The 19,443-nt window shown below is 33.5% G+C and overlaps 2 protein-coding genes across 26 annotated transcripts in view; both read left to right on the top strand.

The window, feature by feature from the left end:
- Nucleotides 1-164: 164 nt before the first annotated feature.
- LOC126717097 (disease resistance protein RUN1-like) overlaps nucleotides 165-19,443 on the top strand; it is a 98,811-nt gene continuing 79,532 nt past the window's right edge. Inside the window, exons 1-10 of one of the 25 annotated variants that reach the window (XM_050418337.1) lie at nucleotides 165-1,078; nucleotides 2,431-3,532; nucleotides 3,715-3,987; nucleotides 4,089-4,886; nucleotides 5,007-5,954; nucleotides 6,276-6,444; nucleotides 9,205-9,336; nucleotides 9,549-9,626; nucleotides 10,130-10,277; nucleotides 11,352-11,824. In XM_050418337.1, the coding sequence (XP_050274294.1) occupies nucleotides 588-1,078; nucleotides 2,431-3,532; nucleotides 3,715-3,987; nucleotides 4,089-4,886; nucleotides 5,007-5,774 (3,432 nt within the window). In that variant the 5' untranslated portion in view covers nucleotides 165-587 and the 3' untranslated portion in view covers nucleotides 5,775-5,954; nucleotides 6,276-6,444; nucleotides 9,205-9,336; ... (1 more) ...; nucleotides 10,130-10,277; nucleotides 11,352-11,824. The other 24 variants (XM_050418344.1, XM_050418343.1, XM_050418335.1 and 21 more) reach the window with 24 other exon arrangements.
- LOC126719263 (disease resistance protein RUN1-like) lies at nucleotides 11,604-14,518 on the top strand. The gene is made up of 3 exons (XM_050421836.1): nucleotides 11,604-11,663; nucleotides 13,005-13,270; nucleotides 14,026-14,518. The coding sequence occupies exons 1-3, from the start codon at nucleotides 11,604-11,606 to the stop codon at nucleotides 14,516-14,518; spliced, it is 819 nt and encodes a 272-aa protein (XP_050277793.1).

The following is a 19,443-nucleotide window of genomic DNA, read 5'->3' as shown; positions in this document are numbered from 1 at the left end:
AAAGGAAAGTTTAATATTTCCCTTCCCTTCTCTCTTCTTTACGCAATCAATGTCATGGAAAAAGAGGGGCAATTTGTAGGAAAATGAGAAACGTGTGGACAAAAGATAGCTACTTTTTCAGAAAGTCAAAAACGTGTGGACCTCTCTTTGAACTTTGTTAAATTGCATGGAAGATGGCTACCTACTTTTATTACCATTTGTTTATTACATCTCACTTTCGAATGACTAATAAGATAAGAAATTACCATTTTGTTTGACCACAATGACCAGTATGTTGCTTAGAAAGTTCCAAGATTTATTTTAGGTTTCACACGGAAACTTGCATGATATTACAATAAAAAAAAGCATCTGTGGTTCTTGGAAAGTTCAGAGAGTCACACCAAAAGCAATGTAAAAAGCATCAATATGGGACTTTAAAGTTCAAAGAGTTGCTGGACACACCGAAAGCAATCCACCTTTAAAGGCTCCTCTTGCTTGCATTCACCTTCTTCCTAATTTGTCTCACTTTCCGGAGTTATATTGCAATCCCTTCACAGTTTTCTTTCTCTTCCTTTCAGATCTTTACAGCTGTTTGCTCATAAATCTTGATGGCTCTTGTGACCTGCAAAGAAGCCTCATCTTCTTCTTTCACCCACCAACCCAAGAAATTTGATGTCTTCTTGAGTTTTAGAGGTGAAGATACCCGTCTTGGTTTTGTAGGTCATTTGTATAATGCCTTGTGTCAACGGGGTATTAACACTTTTATTGATAATAACCTTCAAAGGGGAGAAGAAATTTCTGTAGGACTTTTCAAAGTCATTGAAAGTTCAAGGATTTCAATAATTGTATTCTCTGAAAACTATGCATCCTCCAAATGGTGCTTGGACGAACTTGCCAAGATTGTTGAGTGTAAGAAAAAAGACCAGTTAGTGCTACCGATTTTTTACAACATAGATCCATCAGAGGTTCGTAACCAAAAAGGAAAGTTTGGAGAAGCACTATCTAAACATGAAGAAAAATTAAAGGATTACAAGGTGCAAAGCTGGAGGGAAGCTTTATTTGAAGTTGCAAATATATCTGGTTGGCATTACCAGCGTAGGTATGAATTTAATGATAACTATTGTACTTTTTATGAGTTTCACTGGTTTGTTATGATAACTGATTTTATTGTTAAACAACAATTACCACTAATTTATCAGTGTTAGATTTTTGGCCAAATTATGAATGAATTTTTTTTTTCTTCATATGTACTCCTATAGAAGGTTTTTTTTTTTTTTTTTTTTGAGAAAACACTACTATAGAAGTTAGTTGGCAATGTAGAAATAGAAAGATTTTAAAAATAAAATAAAAAATTACCTTACCAATTAGATAGGTGTTTCTCCCACATATTATTTATTTAAAAAACGTTTCCTCCTTAATGATTTAGTTCTATTATTAAAAATGAGTTGTAAGTTATAACAAGTTTCAATTATCAGTAACTAGATTTTCATTGCAACTCACACTCAAAAAAAAGAAAAAGATTTTCATTGCAACTTTATGCTAAATGTATAGTTATCATAATCGTACCAAAACAATGGTTTTTTTTTTTTTTTTGTTGAGTCAAACAATGGTTGAACCCTCAAATTGGTAAACAATATGAAAATCCGGACGTTATGACAGAAACGTTAGTTTCACAACCAAAAAGTTGATTAAATCATGAAAATTGATGGTTTTTTTATTAAAAAAAAAAAAAAAAAAAAGAAAGAGAAAAATACTGAATCACATGGTTTTTTTCAAATCGTTTGGTCTTTAATGTTAATTTTTTTTATCAAATTAGTTACTATACTTTCCTTCAATTATGCACTTTTATTTATGGTCTTTTAAGTCTTTAGCTTTTAAACTTTGAAATGAGTAGTCAAATGATCAATTTAAGTATCTTATTATTTAGTAATTATTTATATAAACATATATAAATTCAATATATGAACAATAATATCCTATTAATTTCAATCTATGTAATGCCTATATATTTATGTTTAAAGTGAATGTAAGTTCATCTTTTTATAATTTCTATTCTTTTTGTATTTTTTAATTTATTTTAATTTGTTTATATTTAAAATAAATTTATCATTAGTACAACGGTTGAGTCAATCATCTAATGGTTGAACCAATGAATTACCATACCACCTTGATGATTGAATGCTCAATACGTCATGACAACTATATCTAGATCCCTAAAACTAATATATATAAATATATATATATATATATATGCTAACATAATGATAGTTATAGATTTATGAATTTGTACATGCCACTTACTTTATTTGATAATTATTCAAATTTAATTCACAAGCTGAACATCTTAAATTTAGTTCATTTTCATATTTCTATTTTCTTTTCTAAATTTTGTGTGTGTATATATAATAAAAATCTAAATCGTATATTGTTTTCATATTCTGTGAATGACAGTTGCAGCGAGTTTGAATTTATCCAAAGAATTGTTGAAAAGATCTCAAATTTCAAATTAAACTGCTCACCGTTATTTGTCGCACAATACCCAGTTGGAATAAATTATCGTGTAAAGACCATACTTTCAGATATTAAGTCAAATGATGGTCATATAATAGGTATCTATGGCCCTGGTGGAATTGGTAAGACAACAATCGCAAAAGCTATTTTTAATAGAATTTGTGATGAATTTGATGGATTTTGTTATCTAGAAAATTTAAGAGAAAGATCGGGGACAAATGCTGGTGTAATCGAACTACAAGAGACGCTTCTTTTTGAGATCTTAAGGAATACAAATTTAAAGGTGGGTAACAAATCGAGAGGAATCAATATGATAAAGGAAAGACTTTCATTTATGAGGATCCTTTTAGTTCTTGATGATGTGGATAAACGGATCCAAATAGAAAATTTGCTTGGAAGATGTGATTGGTTTGCTTCTGGAAGCAAAATCATTATAACAACAAGAGACAAACACTTATTAACTACTCTTGGAAAATGTTGTTCAACCTACAAGGTTAAGGGATTAGATCAAGATGAAGCTCTGGAACTCCTTAGTATGCATGCTTTCCAAAGCAACAAACCTAAAGAAGATTATTCGGAACTTGCAAATAGAGTTATACAACATGCTAGGGGACTCCCACTAGCTCTGGTAATAATGGGTGCTGATTTGAATGGAAGAACTAAACCTCAGTGGGGAAGTGCAGTAGATAAGTATGAAAGAATTCCTAATGAAGAAATTCAAAAAATTCTCGAAATAAGCTATAAAGGATTGGATGAAACTGAAAAAGATATTTTCCTTGATATCGCATGCTTCTTTAAGGGATATTTTAAGGAGTATGTCATGGATATATTGAATGCTTGCGATTTACATCCAATTTATGGAATACAAAAACTTTTTGATAAGTGCCTAATAACTGTTGATCAATATGATAGATTGTTGATGCATGACTTACTCCAACAAATGGGTAGGGACATTATTCGACGGGAATCGCCACAAATGCCCGGAGAGCGTAGTAGGCTATGGTGTTATGAGGATGTTCATAAAGTACTAACACAAAATACGGTATGCATTATCTTGGTTCATTTTCTACCTTTTTTTCAAATGGTAAATGTAGTGATTATTTTTCATTTAAATTTTGAAGAAAATTTAAGTTTATTAGTTTAGTTCTTGTTTAAATTAACCGTCATTACACATTAGTGAATTTTATTGTATAGTGTGATTGACTTGATGCTTTGTCTAATTAGGGATCAGAAAAAATTCGAGGCATAAGGATATGCTCACCTGAATCATCAAAGATGAAATTAGAACCTAAATGTCTTGAAAAGATGAAAAATCTCAAGTTCCTCATAGTTAGTAATGTAGATATTTGCAGAGGTCTTAAATATCTTCCTAACGAATTAAGGGTTCTTGATTGGTCCGGATTTCCTTTATCTTCCTTACCACCTAATTTTGATCCTCAAAATCTCATTGCACTGAACATGCCAGAAAGTCGAGTTACATTGGACAAGCTTTTCAAGGTATAATCATTTTTATTTATTTATAATTATTATTATTTTATTAAACTATATTTTAATAACATTTGTTGGAGTTAAAAATTTTGATTTTCTTTTTTCTACAGAGGATACAATGCAAAAACTTGACATATATGAATTTCAATTTCAATCAATACGTTAGGGAATTACCCGACTTATTGAGTGCCACCCCAAATGTAAAGAAATTGGATCTCCGAAGTTGTAAAAAATTAGTCAAGATTCATGACTCTGTTGGATATCTTGATAAGCTTGAAAGCTGGGACCTTTGGGGTTGCAATGAACTTCAAATTCTTCCAAGTTGTATTGTGATGAAATCCCTTAAACATTTATTTCTTTTTGATTGCAAAAGGGTTAAAAGGTTCCCCGATATTCTACAAGAAATGGAAAATTTAAAGTTTTTATGTCTGAGAGGCACTGCTATTAGAGAGCTTCCTCCATCAATTGAGAATCTTACTGGGCTTGAGCGATTAGAAATAGGTTCCAGTTTCTATTCGTGTCAACTTCCTAGTAGCATTTATAAATTGCAACATCTTCGCAAGCTCTTGCTTTTTGGTAATGTCAAATTTCCAAAGGACGTGGGGATTGGTAGACAAGCAGCAGCGTGCAATTCTTATGGTGGCTTTTCAAAATATTGTTTTCCAAAGTTGAATTTTCTAAAAAAGTTGACTTCTTGCTTCACCCCCTCAGAGAAATGTTTATTATCAGGGAGTAAAGATTTGAACCTCAGAGAAAGCATTACCAGATTCAATAGATTAAATTATCTTCGAATTCAGGATTCCAAGTTCATTAAGAAAATTCCAAAGCTTCCAGAAAGTATAAGACAAGTAAATGCAACAAACTGCATCTCGTTGAATTCAGAATCATTAAGAAAATTAATCCTTCAGGTACCCCTCTCTCTCTCTCTCTCTCTTAAAGTAATAATAGAAACAATTTTGGTTACCTTTGCAAATACATTTACTAGATTTGCTAAACTTCAATTTCTTAAAATTCCTAATTTCTTGCAGTTTGGAAGAAATATAGGGCTTTCACCAAATATGAAATGTTCAGGTGTGAAAAACAAAGTATTAATGGATTCGCATTCACATCGCAAATTATCGAATCAGATTGATTGTTCTTCCCGGGTCTCCCTCTCCAAGCTCAACGCAATTCAAGATGAGTCCTTTCCCACTCTAGATGCGTATCTGGTTGATTATGGAGAGAGATATGATATTACAGTACCAGGAAAGAAGATTCCGAATCGGATCAATCATCAAAGCATTGAAAGTTCCATATCATTCTGGGTTGGTCCTGAGTTTCCATCAATTGCTGTTTGTGTTGCTATTCATCTAATTCCGTTGAAGGACAGTTACGCTAATAATGATAAGTACGGTTCTATTCGTGATGATTTAATCGATTGTTATTTGGATATTCACATTTCTACTGATAGTCGTAAGCGACGTCTCATGGGTGGCCAATATTTATATGATTTGAAGTGTGATCATCTGTGGTTTTACGGTGAACCTCACAGCCGATTACAGAGGAAATTTGGAGACTTGATGCAAGGTGATCGGAATCATGTTGAGATTTCATGTAAAATCCATCATTGGGCAAGTAGAAACGGAAACTACGCTCCTGTGATTGCAAGGATGGGAGTACATGTGGAATGCGTATGTCCTCAGAATTCCATTATCATCCAACACAATTCTCAAAATGTTGCTAACGATACAGAGCTCGCACCTTTACTATCTCCAAATGGTTCACAGACGGACTCAGACGCAGGAGACACTTCTTGAAGGCGTCCAGTGGATATAGCAAATGGGCTTGACTTATGTTTGGGCATTGACTCAGCAGATGGTAATGGGTTTGATTTGGGTTCTTCTTCAATAGCCAATCCCTTTATAAAAAGATGACTCCATTTTCAATCTGTATCCACCGTCAAAGAAACCGAGTCCGATGCGAAGAAATATGCCCAGGTATTATTTTTACATTGAAACTATTTTCTGCTTGAAGACTTAATTCAAAACAATGCACCGTGTATTATTTATGAATATATATAAGAAAAATTCAGAAGTTGGAGTAGGAGTGGATTGCTGAGTTGAAATTTTAGAATTATATAGTGTGCTCATAAAGTCATTGCCCTGTTAAATTTGGTACAATTTCAAAGTCATTTGAGGGTTAAGCATTCGGTAGAACTAACTCTGCATAAGTTGTTAGCCTTAGAGCTCATTCCTAGGTCTTTTCTTTCCATTAAAACTTTTTAGACTTTGAACTAACAATTTTTTCCTCTGTTTTAGTGTGGAGTGTGGATTGTCATTATGATAGAGGAGGGGTGCTGAGGCAAGTTTCATCAGGGGAAGGTGAGGTGGAGAGAGGTTTGGTTGAACAAGACTGCTAGATCAGAGAGGTTTCAGGAAATTTGGAGGAAGTGAAACCTGGTTTAGGTCCTGTCAAGCTCTTGGAATGGTATGTTTGAGATGTGACTTTTGTTTTTGTTTGAATGTTTTTAGAGTTTATGTATATATCTGGTGCTCTATGTGTTCTACTGCTTTATTTTCTATGAGAATGAGCTTAATTTAGTAATGATGTGTCCTTTGGAAACTGGCTTTGGGGAATTAGATGGGAGTTACATAATTACATTACTTGGTAACCCGGCTATTGGAGTGGAAAAAAGTTTGGAGATGGAGTCTATGTTAAATGAGATCTTGCTAAATATATTCAATCGTTACAAACTCGACAGTCTGATTCCCTCTCTCTTTCACACACACAGACATGCATACATGTATGTATTTCTATGTATATCTGCCTTTTTGTTTTGGTATATAGGTGAATGTTATTTTCTTAAAGGCAGTTCCATAATAAGGCTTTTAAATCCTCTGAATTATTGTAAAATTAAGACTATCAAATGCAGGATGTTGAGTAGTAGAGAAATTAGGAACATCAAGTTGACTATGTAAATGATGCTAATGCAGGGGAAAAAAGAAGGTTCTTCTTTGACTAAAGAAAATATGAACAAGGGCATATGTGATTCTTTGGAGCCAAAGCGTGAACGATAATTCAATTTTTAGGTCTCTCTGTATACGAGGGTCATGGAAACAACACAATGTTATTCAATATATTATTTGAGGTAAAACATCGTTAAAGTACCTGGTGTGCAATATAAATTGAAGGCTTATTCTTTAGATGGATTCAAGAAGAGGCAGTTCTATGGTGAAAATATTTTTCTTAATTTTTGAGATTTAGGGTCTGAAGAAAGAATGCAGCTGTAAGGTGATTTTGAAAGGTGTACCATGATATTTTCTTGCTCCTAGATATGCCAAGCTTGACTAAGTAGATAGAATAAACGTTAATAAGAGAATTTTCACTTGAAATATTAGAAGTAGGCCTCATGCACTGGATCATGTGGAACATTGTTAATCTGCTCTGATGCTGATTCAGCGGAAACTATTTCGGAATTTTGGTTTTTTGTGTACTGAGTCTATGAAAATTGGAATGACATTATGAAGAAGTGTGGAAGGCATGGGAGATAAAGGGTAGAATTAAATTTGATAATGGAGGCTACTGTAATTCCATTTAAAACAAGGTGCTTTGTAGCCTGTGGGATATCTCCTATTCTGTTCTCAGATTCAGCTTGTGACTGGTTATGTGTTGCAGTTTGGCATAACTGCTAAGACTTTAGTCCTACTTTAGTTGTTAACTATAGCTTCTGCTATACCTTGTTACTCATTTATCAGAAGAAGAAAAAACAGATGTAACTCTGTTGTTTGTTGATAATGATCAACAAAGCTAGATGCCTATTTGGAACTGCTGGTAGAATACGTGTATGCATCAAATAAACTTCTTGAAATGTTCCTTAAGTGCTTGGTCAATGTATTGGCCTTGAAATGTCAGTGGGGTCTCCTGATTAGTAACTTCACTTACTTTGTTTGAGTCATTAAATTTTATTACTTGCCTGCTTTTGAGTTTGTATATGGGAGCTTGTGGTGATGTATAGACTTATATTAATGAAATGAAGGTTAACAAAACAATAATTTTTTTAATATAGACTTATATTAATGAAATGAAGGTTAACAAAACAATAATTTTTTAAAATTTTATTTTATTATCTTGATATATTTCACCCTCAGCTAAGAATCCCTTCCAAATTCCACCCTAATATTCCCCAAATCAAGCAAGCAACAGAAAAGTGATAAAGGAAAATGCTATTAATTTTGGAACTGTTACTTTATATATTATTAGTACTTCTCTTCTAATCTCCTTGCATAGGGACATACCATGAAACTAATGTTCAGGTTCAGAATGTTTTATATTTAGAGGAATCAACTGCAAGTAGCTTTCTTCAAATGATTTGGCTAATTTTTTTCTTTAAATTGCATATTCAGATCTTAAAACTTTGGTGGCTTCTTTTCTCATTTCTTTTAAAGCTCACAATTCCTCAAGCTGCACCTTTAGAATGAAGCAAGTTATTTATATCAGCCAATATTGCTCTTTGGCCCTTATCCCTTCCATATTCTTGCAAATAATTTGATCATCCTATTGTTGTCCTCCTTTAATGCACCTGTTTTCCTCTCTGATCTAGGGTAGTCTTTTGCCAGCTCCTCTTGAAGTTGTTCACTTTAGCCCCTAAAAACTGAGCAGATGCTTGTACTATTCATAGCATGTGTTATGAGTTTGTTATGGGCAAATTGGATCAGGCTTTTTGTTGCCAATATGACCATTGCAAAAGCAGGTCAGCCAACAGTGGCCATGGCTAGCTGCTTTGCTGAGCCAATGTTTGACATGCTTGTTGGGCTTGGAACAGCTTTGACAATACAAAAACCAATGTTTATCCAAATGCTTACGGGAATGGTGACTGCATTGTCTTCCTGTTATTGAGCTTGATGGGGCCTGTACTGATTTCGAGTTCAATGTTTATCCAAATACAAACAACGGCCATTGTCAAAGCAGGTCTAAATCTGTATTTTGTTTATACTGAAAAGGTCATAGGTAGAAGGTTGAATATGTAAGACTGGAAGCGGGCTTAACGAAGAAGATGTGTATTGGTTAGTCTACAGATAAGATAACTACAGCACATTAGCTCCACCAAATAACTCCAGACTATATAACCACATCAAGCGGTAAAAATTATCAACATGAGTTGAAGATCGCAAGTGATATAAAGAGTGTAAACTATTCATAAAATATAAAAATAAAGTGTATAAACATATTCTTTTCATTTGTTTGTAGGGCTGGGCATTAAGTGGAAAAGGCTTTTATACAGATAAATATGTACTTAAAGTTCCATGCATCAAATCAAGATGTAGTTGCTTTGTTTCTGCTGGAAGTTGAAAATAAATCTTATTCTTCTACACTGTCATTGTGAGTTGCTCTTCTTAGTAGTTTGCTATTAGGCTATAACTGCTATACAATACTCAAATTAAAAGGAGGGGATTTTTGGATGCTAATGACCTTTGATTATCTGCATCCAGATTGACTGGTGTCTATGTTTGGATTAATTCTGGGGTTTGCAGATTCCATTATAATGGTATTTGTGCAACATCAAGAATGTGTCTGATTTTGCTTTAGTGCAGGCAAGGCTTATTAGCAAACCACTTACCATAAAACGAAAAGAAAAAGTAGCTTCTTAGCAAATGACAAGATTGTCAGAGGTACCTATAATATTCTTGTGGCTTTTGTTATTCAGGTGGCACTAAGACTGAAAGACTATTGCTTTGACATATGTACGCATACATGGGCAATTATATGATTAGCTTGTTATCTAGATGGAATTTATTAAAACATATTTTGGGGTTTTATTGAATACTTTGCAAACTGATCTTAACCTGTCACGTCACTAATATAAAAATAAAAAAGAAAAGAAGTGAAGTATTTTAGATGTAGGACATAAAATGATGCCATTGGAGAGAGAGAGAGAGAGAGAGAGAGAGAGAGAGAAAGGGGGGGTGGAATTTGGGATAAAGGATGAGACATGATGCAGGACGGTAGAAAATTAGGGATAAACAGAAAGAATCGTCCTTAGTCAAAATGGATTTTCTTGGGATGATACTAAACAAATGGTCATAGCAAGTGATTGTTACAGTAGTTTTTTGTTCACATTTTGATTTGATCTCTACCTTTGGGGTGATAGTGAACTGACATAACATACATGCAGGATCACCTGGAGGTGCAGTTGTACAAAATAAAGCCTTTATGATCTTCAATGAATTGTGCTTGATACATGCAAATACAACATCAGATGAAAGAAACCGCCGAACAAGTCATGATATAGACCTTGATGATGAGTCAAGAAGTAAATATGGGTGTGTTTTTATATTCTGTCATGGATCTGCAAAAATGTTGCATTTGTCATTTGCTTTTTAATGTATGCTACTGGTATTGTGCTTATATTGAGCTTGTTTTCAGTAGTGATTATCTTGTTTACGCAAAGATCTAATTATGTATTTATTATTCTAGGTAGTGCATAAAACAGGAAAGAGTTATTGGCAACCAAACTTCCCCCTCCCCCCTTTTCCTTCTTATTAGTCTATGCAAAGATAGCTGGAGCTCTATCCCCACTAGAATTTCATAAATTTTTTTAGAAAAATAACCCTTTACTATCACCAACATTTATATACCCCTATCTTCCTTTTAGCCACTCTTTGGATCACCAACCATTTGCTGCTTTCTACAAGAATCCGTAAAATGGTTTCTGCTGAATGTAAGCAAAGCCAGTTATGACTTAAGTAGCTCCTGTTGATGAGACATGTTTGCAAACTTGTTCATATTAGAGGAGAAATAAGCACCCCTAACACCCTCCCCCCCCCAATATACACACAGACACAATATAAATAAATGTTGCAGAGAAATGAGCACAAGCTACATGGCCTTGTGAATACTTACTCGGACTGGCCTGATGGTTTATTTTTCTGTAAGTGATTGTAGTTCATTTCACTTCTTACTTCATTAATTAACTAGGAAGTAAATGCAGTAAGGCTGATATAAATTACATATGTTCTATTTTATCTTATAGCAATATTTATTTCAGGAAGTATCATCTGTTTTTATTAAAGTATCATGTATATTTGAGATTGTTTTATTTTTACAGAAATAAGTACATTTGTTTAATTGATAGGTGCTGATGTTCTCTTTTAATTGCATATGCAATCTCAAGTATGGGTGGTTCCTCTCGTTTCTTTTAAAGCTCACAATTGTGCAAACAACACTTTCAGAATGGAGAAAATTGTATGCATGAACCAATATTGCTCTATGCCCCCTAGGCTATTTAAATGCTTGCAACTGGTTCATGCCATTTGATCATCCCCTTGATTTTCCCCTTCCACACACCCACTTCTCTCACTAGTTGATACTAATCTTGGCCAGCTCCTCTCTCGCAGTTCTTCACTTTATAATAGAAGAAGAGGCCCCCCCAAACAGAGCAGATGCCTGTACTGCTCATGGCATTTGTTATGATTGTGTCATGGATATCCACTACTTCTGGGGAACTGCTTAACTGACTATCATCGCTTGGAGCACTTCTGGAATTGCTGCCTGCACTTGTTGGGCTCGCAGCACTTAAAATTGGGAACTTCAGTGAGGGATCTGATTGCTGATATGGAAGTTGCCAAAGCAGGTCAGCAGGAATGTCCATGGCTGACTACTTTGCTAGGGCAATGTTTAACGTGCCTGTTGGCCTTCAAACTGCTTTGGTCATACAAACATTTAGTTTTTGTCCAAATTCTTATGAACTATAGGAAAAGAAAAAATCCTTTTTTTTCTTCATGTGTGTATAACTCACTGACATGAACATTTAAACGTGAAAAAGAGGAACCTATTTGCCAACAATTAGAAGGCCGGGGTTATTGACCTAGAGAGCAGTTCTATTTAGCGAGTGTTTCACTGAGTGAGATGATAGGAATTTGATAAAAATATATATTAATGAAACAAAATAAATAAATAAATAATGTGTATAAATTTTTTTTGTTGTTTTTTATTTTTTAAAAAGAGTTTCAATAATAATTGCTTTCTGTTATCATATTAAGACAACAATAACTTAGTGTAGACGATGATCAAACCTCAAAAGTCAAATCTTTTATGTTTTTGGTCTTAATGGGAAAAAAATTATTAATTATCTATTTCAAAAGAAATATTATTATTAATATAATATATAAAAACCATCAGTTGGGTCGGCAACCCCATTCCCTTCATTGTACTTACTAATCAATTTTTTTTTATTATTCTCAAAACATCATTCACCATAAGGTCGAAGGGGAAATTACACTATAGTCTAAAAGAGCCCCAGGTTAAGCGTAAGGAATTTTCTTAAAATATTTTACATATTTTTTAATTTTTTTTATTGGTTTTATACAGAAACATCCAAGATCCCGCAATGTGAAAAGAAAAAAGGAAAAAAAAATTATTTGCTTTTTCGTTCGCACAAACTACTAGGAAATTGCTATCTATATTAGTTTATAAACTGTATATCAAATCCATCCTCTTTTACTGAAGTTGACATGCGTGTCCAGGCGTTACTTGGTCTAGGTGTAACTTGCATATTGACTTTCCTCACCCAAACAGCTGAAGACTCCTTATGGTCCATTTGGATTGAGGGAGAGTAGAGTAGATTTGGTCCAAAATTAACCTATTTTTAGCCAATTCTACTTTACTTCCCTCCACTCCTCCTCTTTCTTCCCTCAATCCAAACAAGCCCTAGGGTCTCTTCCAAATCCCATTTCATCAATATCTTTCTTTTTCTGCTCTTCTCAACCATCTGCACCTAAATCTTCATGGCTCTTGTCACTGAAGCCTCATCTTCCTCCTTCACCCATCAACCCAAGAACTTTGATGTCTTCTTAAGTTTCAAAGGTGAAGATACTCGTCTTGGTTTTATAGGCCATTTGTATAATGCTTTGAGTCAACAGGGTATGAACACCTTTATTGATGATAACCTTTAAAGGGGAGAAGAAATTTTTGCAGGTTTTATCAAAATCATTGAAAGTTCAAGGATTTCGATAATTGTATTCTCTGAAAACTATACATCCTCCACATAGTGCTTGGATGAACTTGCCAAAATTGTTGAGTGTAAGAAGAATGACCAATTAGTGCAACCAGTTTTTTATAACATAGATCCATCAGAAGTTCGTAATCAAAAAGGAAAGTTTGGAGATGCATTGTCTAAACATGAAGAAAAATTAAAAGATAACAAGAAGGTGCAAAGCTGGAGGGAAGCTTTACATGAAGCTGCCAATATATCTGGTTGGCATTATAAGCATGAGTATGTTCCTATATTTAATGACTACTTTTATGCACTTAACAGGTTTATGCTCTTACAAGTTCTAATGGTTTTTCTCATAAAAAAAAAGTTCTAATGAGATAACAAATTGAAAAAAAAAAAAAAAGTTCTAATATGCATGAGTATGTTCCTATATTTAATGACTACTATGGATTTTTTTGGTCATATTTTCTACTAAGGCAATTATAAGCATGAGTATGTTCCTATATTTAATGACAAATTTTATGCACTGAATAGGTTTATGCTCTTACAATTTCTAATGGTTTTTCTCATTAAAAAAAAAAAAAAAAGGTTCTAATATGCATGAGTATGTTCCCATATTTAATGACTACTATGGATTTTTTTGGTCATATTTTCTACTAAGGCAATTAGCCATCGGTCAGTAGTAAAAATAAGATAACAAAATATTAGATTATCTTACCAAATAATTAGGAGTTTCTCTAACATATGGTTTAAAATTTTTTTAGAAGAGATTCTTAATAATTTTGTTCAAGTATTAAGTAGGGATTCAATAAGTTTGTGCCCCTCATCTAACTAGATTATCCATGCAATTTCTTCACAAAAACCTAAAACTAATTTCCTAGAAAACAATAATTAGAAAAAATCCTAATCAAATTATAGTTCTTAGATCTATAAATTACATTAGGCTTACTTTAAAAAATAAAAATAAAAAACTTTAGTTGTAATGCCCAAACTGAACATCTTGAATTTTGTTCAAGTTCATATTTCAATTTTATAGTCTAACTATTTACATGTCTTATATGCTTTGTGAATGACAGCTGTATTGAATTTGAATTTATCCAAGTAATTGTTGAAGAGATATCAAATTCTAAATTAAATCGGATGCCATTATTTGTTGCTAAATGTCCAGTTGGAATAAATTCTCGCGTAGAGACCATAATATTGCAATTAGATATTGGGTCAAATGATGTTCGTATGTTAGGTATGTATGGCCCTAGTGGAATGGGTAAAACAACCATTGCAAAAGTTGTTTATAACAAAAATTTTTACTGTTTCAAAAGAAGCTATTTTTTGGAAAATGTTAGAGACAAGTTAAGGACATTTGATGGCATCATCCAACTACAAGAGACACTTCTTTGTGAGACCCTAGGGAATAGACAACTGAAGGTGTGCAGTGAATCGAAAGGAACCATTGCGATAGAGAACCTACTTGGCAATAAAAGAATTCTTCTAATTCTTGATGATGTGGATAAATCAGACCAAATAGAAAGATTGATTGGAGGATGTGATTGGTTTGCTTCTGGAAGTTGAATCATTATAACAACCAGAAATAAACATTTGTTACATACTTTAAGAATATGTCATTCAACTTACATGGTTAAGAAATTAGGTGATCATGAAGCTCTTGAACTATTTAGTATGCACGCCTTTCAAAAAAGCAAACTTGAGGATGATTATTTTGAACTTACTAATCAGGTTATATGTTATGCCAATGGCATTCCATTAGCTCTATCAATAATTGGTGCCAATTTGAGCGGAAGAAGTGAAATGGAATGGAAAAGTGCATTAGATAAGTATGAAAGGATTCCTGACAAAGATATTCAAAAAGTACTCCAAGTAAGTTATCAAGGATTGGATGAAACAAAACAAAATATTTTTCTCGATCTTGCATGTTTCTTCAAGGGTCTTTTCAAGGATTATGTTGTGGATATACTAAATTCTTGCAATCTATACCCAGTTATTAGTATTCAAAAATTTATTTATAAGTGTCTCATAACTATTGATCGATTTAACAAATTATGGATGCATGACTTGCTACAACAAATGGGTAGAGAGATTGTCTGACAGGAATCACCACAAAAACCCGAACTACGTGGTAGACTATGGGATTATGATGGTACTTTTGAAGTACTAACGGAACATAAGTTACAACTTGGTCTCATTCACCTTTTCCCTTTTCTTCATAGGGAAAAGTTAATGATTTTTTATTTCTGGTTTTTTCCTTGACATAATTTTTTTTCTTTAGTTATGGAAGAAAATTCAAGTCTGTCAACGAGGTTAAAATTTAATAGTTATTATATTTTTAGTGAATTCTTTTGTATGATGTAATTCACTAAATGTTTTGTCCAATTAGGGATCAGACAACATTCAAGGCAGATGCTAGTCTTGCTTGAACCAACAAAGTTGCAACTAGAAGCTAAATGTTTTGAAAAGATGAAAAATCTCAAGTTCCTAAGGGTTGGTAATGTAGATATTTGTAGAGGTCTTGAATATCTTCCCAATGGATTAAGGGTGCTTGATTTCTATTAGTACATTTTAAATTAAATATGTTGAAACTCAAAATAACTGAAGATGAATAAAGAGATGAGTTATAATTTGTTAAAGAAAGAGTTACTTGTATGTAAGTTAGATTAAATAAATTAAGAGAAGTTTTCTAAATTAATAAATAACATGTAGGTTATGTGAAGGGTTGGAAGACTATATATATGGCTATGCTATGGACTAATTTCATATCAAGAGTGAATGAAGAAAATAGTTAAAAGCAAAGTGTATTGTGTGAGAAAGTGAATTCTATAATATTCCTAAATAATCGAGAAATTTTGGGCCAAAGAAAGGTGTTCTTCTGGTGGAGCTTTGGGCTTGAACACTTTGTGCAGAAGCTGTTCTAGCTATATAACATTTGTTGGGCTGTTGTATCCTGGGGGAGACAAGTCAGAGAAGGCCTGCACCGGTTACAAAGATTAGCCAACCAAGGGCTTGAATCTCCTTAAAGAGAACGAGTGTCGCGCTTTAGTCCAAATAGTGTTGTGTAATTTCTCTCTTTAAATTAATAATATTCAGCATATTATTCAGTTTCTCTTTGTGTTGTTTCCATTATTATTGTGTTTGCACCAACAATTGCTAGGGTTTCCTTTATCTTCCTTACCATCCAATTTTCATTCTCAAAAACTCATTGCACTCAACATGCCTGAAAGTCGGGTTGTATTGGACAAGCTTTTCAAGGTATAATCATTTTTATTTATTTATAAATTATTATTACTTTATTAAACTATATTTTAATAACGTTTGTTGGAGTTAAAATTTTTTATTTTATTTTTCTACGGAGGATAGAATGCAAAAACTTGACATATATAAATTTCAATTCCAATCAATACATAAAGAAATTACCTGACTTATTGAGTGCCACCCCAAACATAAAGAAATTGGATCTCCAAAAGTGTAGAAAATTTGTCAAGATTCATGAATCTGTTGGATGTCTTAATAAGCTTGAAAGCTGGGATCTCTGGGGTTATGTTGAAGTTCAAATTCTTCCAAGTTGTATTGTGATGAAATCTCTTAAATATTTATATCTTCTTAATCGCAAATGGGTTAAGAGGTTCCCCGATATTCCACAAGAACTAGAAAATTTAAAGTATCTAAGTCTGGGATGCATTGCCATTAGAGAGCTTCCTCCATCAATTAGGAATTTCATTGGGCTTGAGCGATATGTATAGGTTCCTATTTCTATTTGTGTTAGCTTCCAAGTAGCATTTATAAATTGCAACATCTTCGCCAACTCTTGCTTTATGGTAATGTCCAATTTCCAAATGGACGCGGGGATCGGTAGACAAGCAGCAACGTGCAATTCTTATGGTGGCTTTTCAAAATATTGTTTTCCAAGGTTGAATTTTCTAAAAAAGTTGACTTCTTGCTACACCCACTCAGAGAAATGTTTATTATCAAGAAGTGAAGATTTGAACCTCCGAGAAAGCATTATCAAATTTGACAGTTTAGAATTCCTTGTTATTGAGGATTCCAAGTTCCTTAAGAAAATTCCAAAGCTGCCAAAAAGTATAAGACAAGTAGATGCAACCAACTGCATCTTGTTGAATTCAGAATCTTTAGGAAAATTAATCCTTCAGGTAACTCTCTCTTTATTAGAGTAATAATAGAAATAATTTTGGTTACCTTTGGAAATGCTTTACTAGATTTGCTAAACTTCAATTTCTCAAAATTCATAATAAATTGCATGCAGTTTGGAAGAATGTTAAGGCTTCCACAAAATAAGAAATGTTCAGGTGTGAAAGGCAACGTATTAATGGATTCGCATTCACATCGCAAATTATAGCAGCAGATTGATTACTATTCCCACCTCTCCCTCTCCAAGTTCAACACAATTCAACAGGAGTCCTTTCCCACTCCAGATGCATATCTGATTGATTTGGGAGAGAGATATAGTATTATTGTACCAGGAAAGAAGACACCGGATTGGATCAATCATTAAAGCATTGAAAGTTCCATATCATTTTGGGTTGGTCTGGAGTTTCCAACAATCGCTGTTTGTGTTGCTTTTCATCTAATTCCATTGAAGGATAGTTATTCTAATAATGATAAGTACGGTTCTATTCGTGATGATAAAATCGATTGGGTTTGTGATATCCACATTTTTACGAATAGTCATAAGCGACATCGCATAGGTAGGATGCATTTATATGATTTGAGGTGCGATCATCTATGGTTTTATGGTGTACCTCATAGCTGATTATAGAGGAAATTCAGAGACTTGATGCAAGGTGATCGGAATCATGTTGAGATTTCATGTAAAATCTATCATTGGTCAAGTAGAAATGGAAAATACGCGCCTATGATTGCAAGGATGGGGGTACATGTGGAATGCATATGTCCTCCTCAGAATTCCATTATCATCCAAGAAAATTCTCAAAATATTGATGACGACAAAGAGTTCACACCTTTACTACCTCCTTGCTCCACTTCTAGTGTCTTAACAGACTCAGACACAGAAGACCCTTCAACCTCTAATTATATAGCAAATGGGTTGACTTACGTTTGGGTATTGATGGTAATGGGTTTGATTTGGGTTCTTCTTCAATAGCCAATCTCTTTTTAAAAAGATGAAATCATTTTCAATCTATATCCCCCATCAAAGAAACTGAGAATCTCTTTATTAAAATTTCGAAGAAATATGCCCAGGTATTATTTTTACATTAAAACTATTTTCTATTAAGTCATCTTTACATTGAAAATTCACTCCTGTGTTTTGCATTGTTTGATTCACATCTTTAGGGGTCTTTCTCACTTCGCATTCTCTTTCTCTTTAGGGCTTTTTTCATACATGGTACTAATTCAAAGAAAGAGAATGGAAAGTCATATTGTTGTTGAATTATATTTCTTGTGATGGCAAAAGAGATTTCAATATTATCTAAAAGAAAAAGCATTTAATTTATCAAGTTAATGGACAAACAAGTCCAAAGGCCTATACTTTTTTAGACTTACAAAGATCAACATCTATTTGGCCATAGTCAGGAGATTACTTGTAGTGATTAGAATTATTTTTTAATTAGTTAAGCATTTTAGTTATGGGTTTTTGAAGGGGCTCAATGGTATTAGTTCTAAAATAGATAGCTTGAACGAATGTTGCTAAAAAGTTAAGGTTTGATTGATGGAATGGACCTAGGAAGCACAGGTTTGGGTGCATATGCGGGTGCGGTGCGACAACATGACAATTTTGAAAAAATAGGATATAGGTGTGGTGGGATATGTTTATTAATAAAAATTAATAAATATATTTTTATTTATATTTTCTATATATTGCTAAGCATTTTGTTTTTCATATAATGGTAAACATATACCAATTTAAGAGCATTAGCAGATAATAAAGTGAGAGATGGAGGGAGTTTGAAGGAGAGCTGAATTGCTGGAGTCGTGGGTTAGAGAATGAGAGAGACTTTGAGATGATTTTAGGATTATTTCTAAGTAGGTTGTCAAAACGGTGTGTTTTGATGAAATGTTTTACGTTTTTTTTTTTTTTAAAACAATTATTTCGGCCCATATCGGACTGATTAGGAGCCTGTTTCAGCTCGTTTTGGACCGAACCGGCCTGAATTGGGCTGAATCGGTATCCAGCAAAAAATTCTGCCACGGATGCACGTGCAGCCGGTCCACGGCCGCATGATGGTGTATCCGGGTGCGCCTGTGCTTCTTTTGATTTTCCTCCAGAAGACTTAATTCAAAACAATGCATTATATATATATTAGAAAAATTCAAAGTCGGATTAGGAGTGGATCGTTTAGTTGAAATTTTAGAATTATATAGCCGACCCATAAAGTCATTACCCAGTTAACAGTACTTTTCATCGTCACGGGCACTTAGTAGCAAGGAGCTGCTCATGTTTCTGTGGAGCTCAAACCCGTTGCCAGTGTTTAAAGGTGGTGGGCTCCACTTATTCAGTGGGGCCA

This window comes from Quercus robur, chromosome 3, assembly GCF_932294415.1.
Source record: "Quercus robur chromosome 3, dhQueRobu3.1, whole genome shotgun sequence".
In the NCBI taxonomy this organism is placed as follows: Eukaryota; Viridiplantae; Streptophyta; class Magnoliopsida; order Fagales; family Fagaceae; genus Quercus; species Quercus robur.
This window is presented reverse-complemented; position numbering and strand designations above follow the sequence as displayed.

Coding starts and splice junctions, on each gene's coding strand:
- LOC126719263 (XM_050421836.1), top strand. CDS start 11,604: ATGGCTGACTACTTTGCTAGGGCAATGTTTAACGTGCCTGTTGGCCTT. Junction 11,664..13,004: donor TTGGCCTTCAAACTGCTTTG/GTCATACAAACA, acceptor TCCTCCACATAG/TGCTTGGATGAACTTGCCAA. Junction 13,271..14,025: donor TACTTTTATGCACTTAACAG/GTTTATGCTCTT, acceptor TGTGAATGACAG/CTGTATTGAATTTGAATTTA.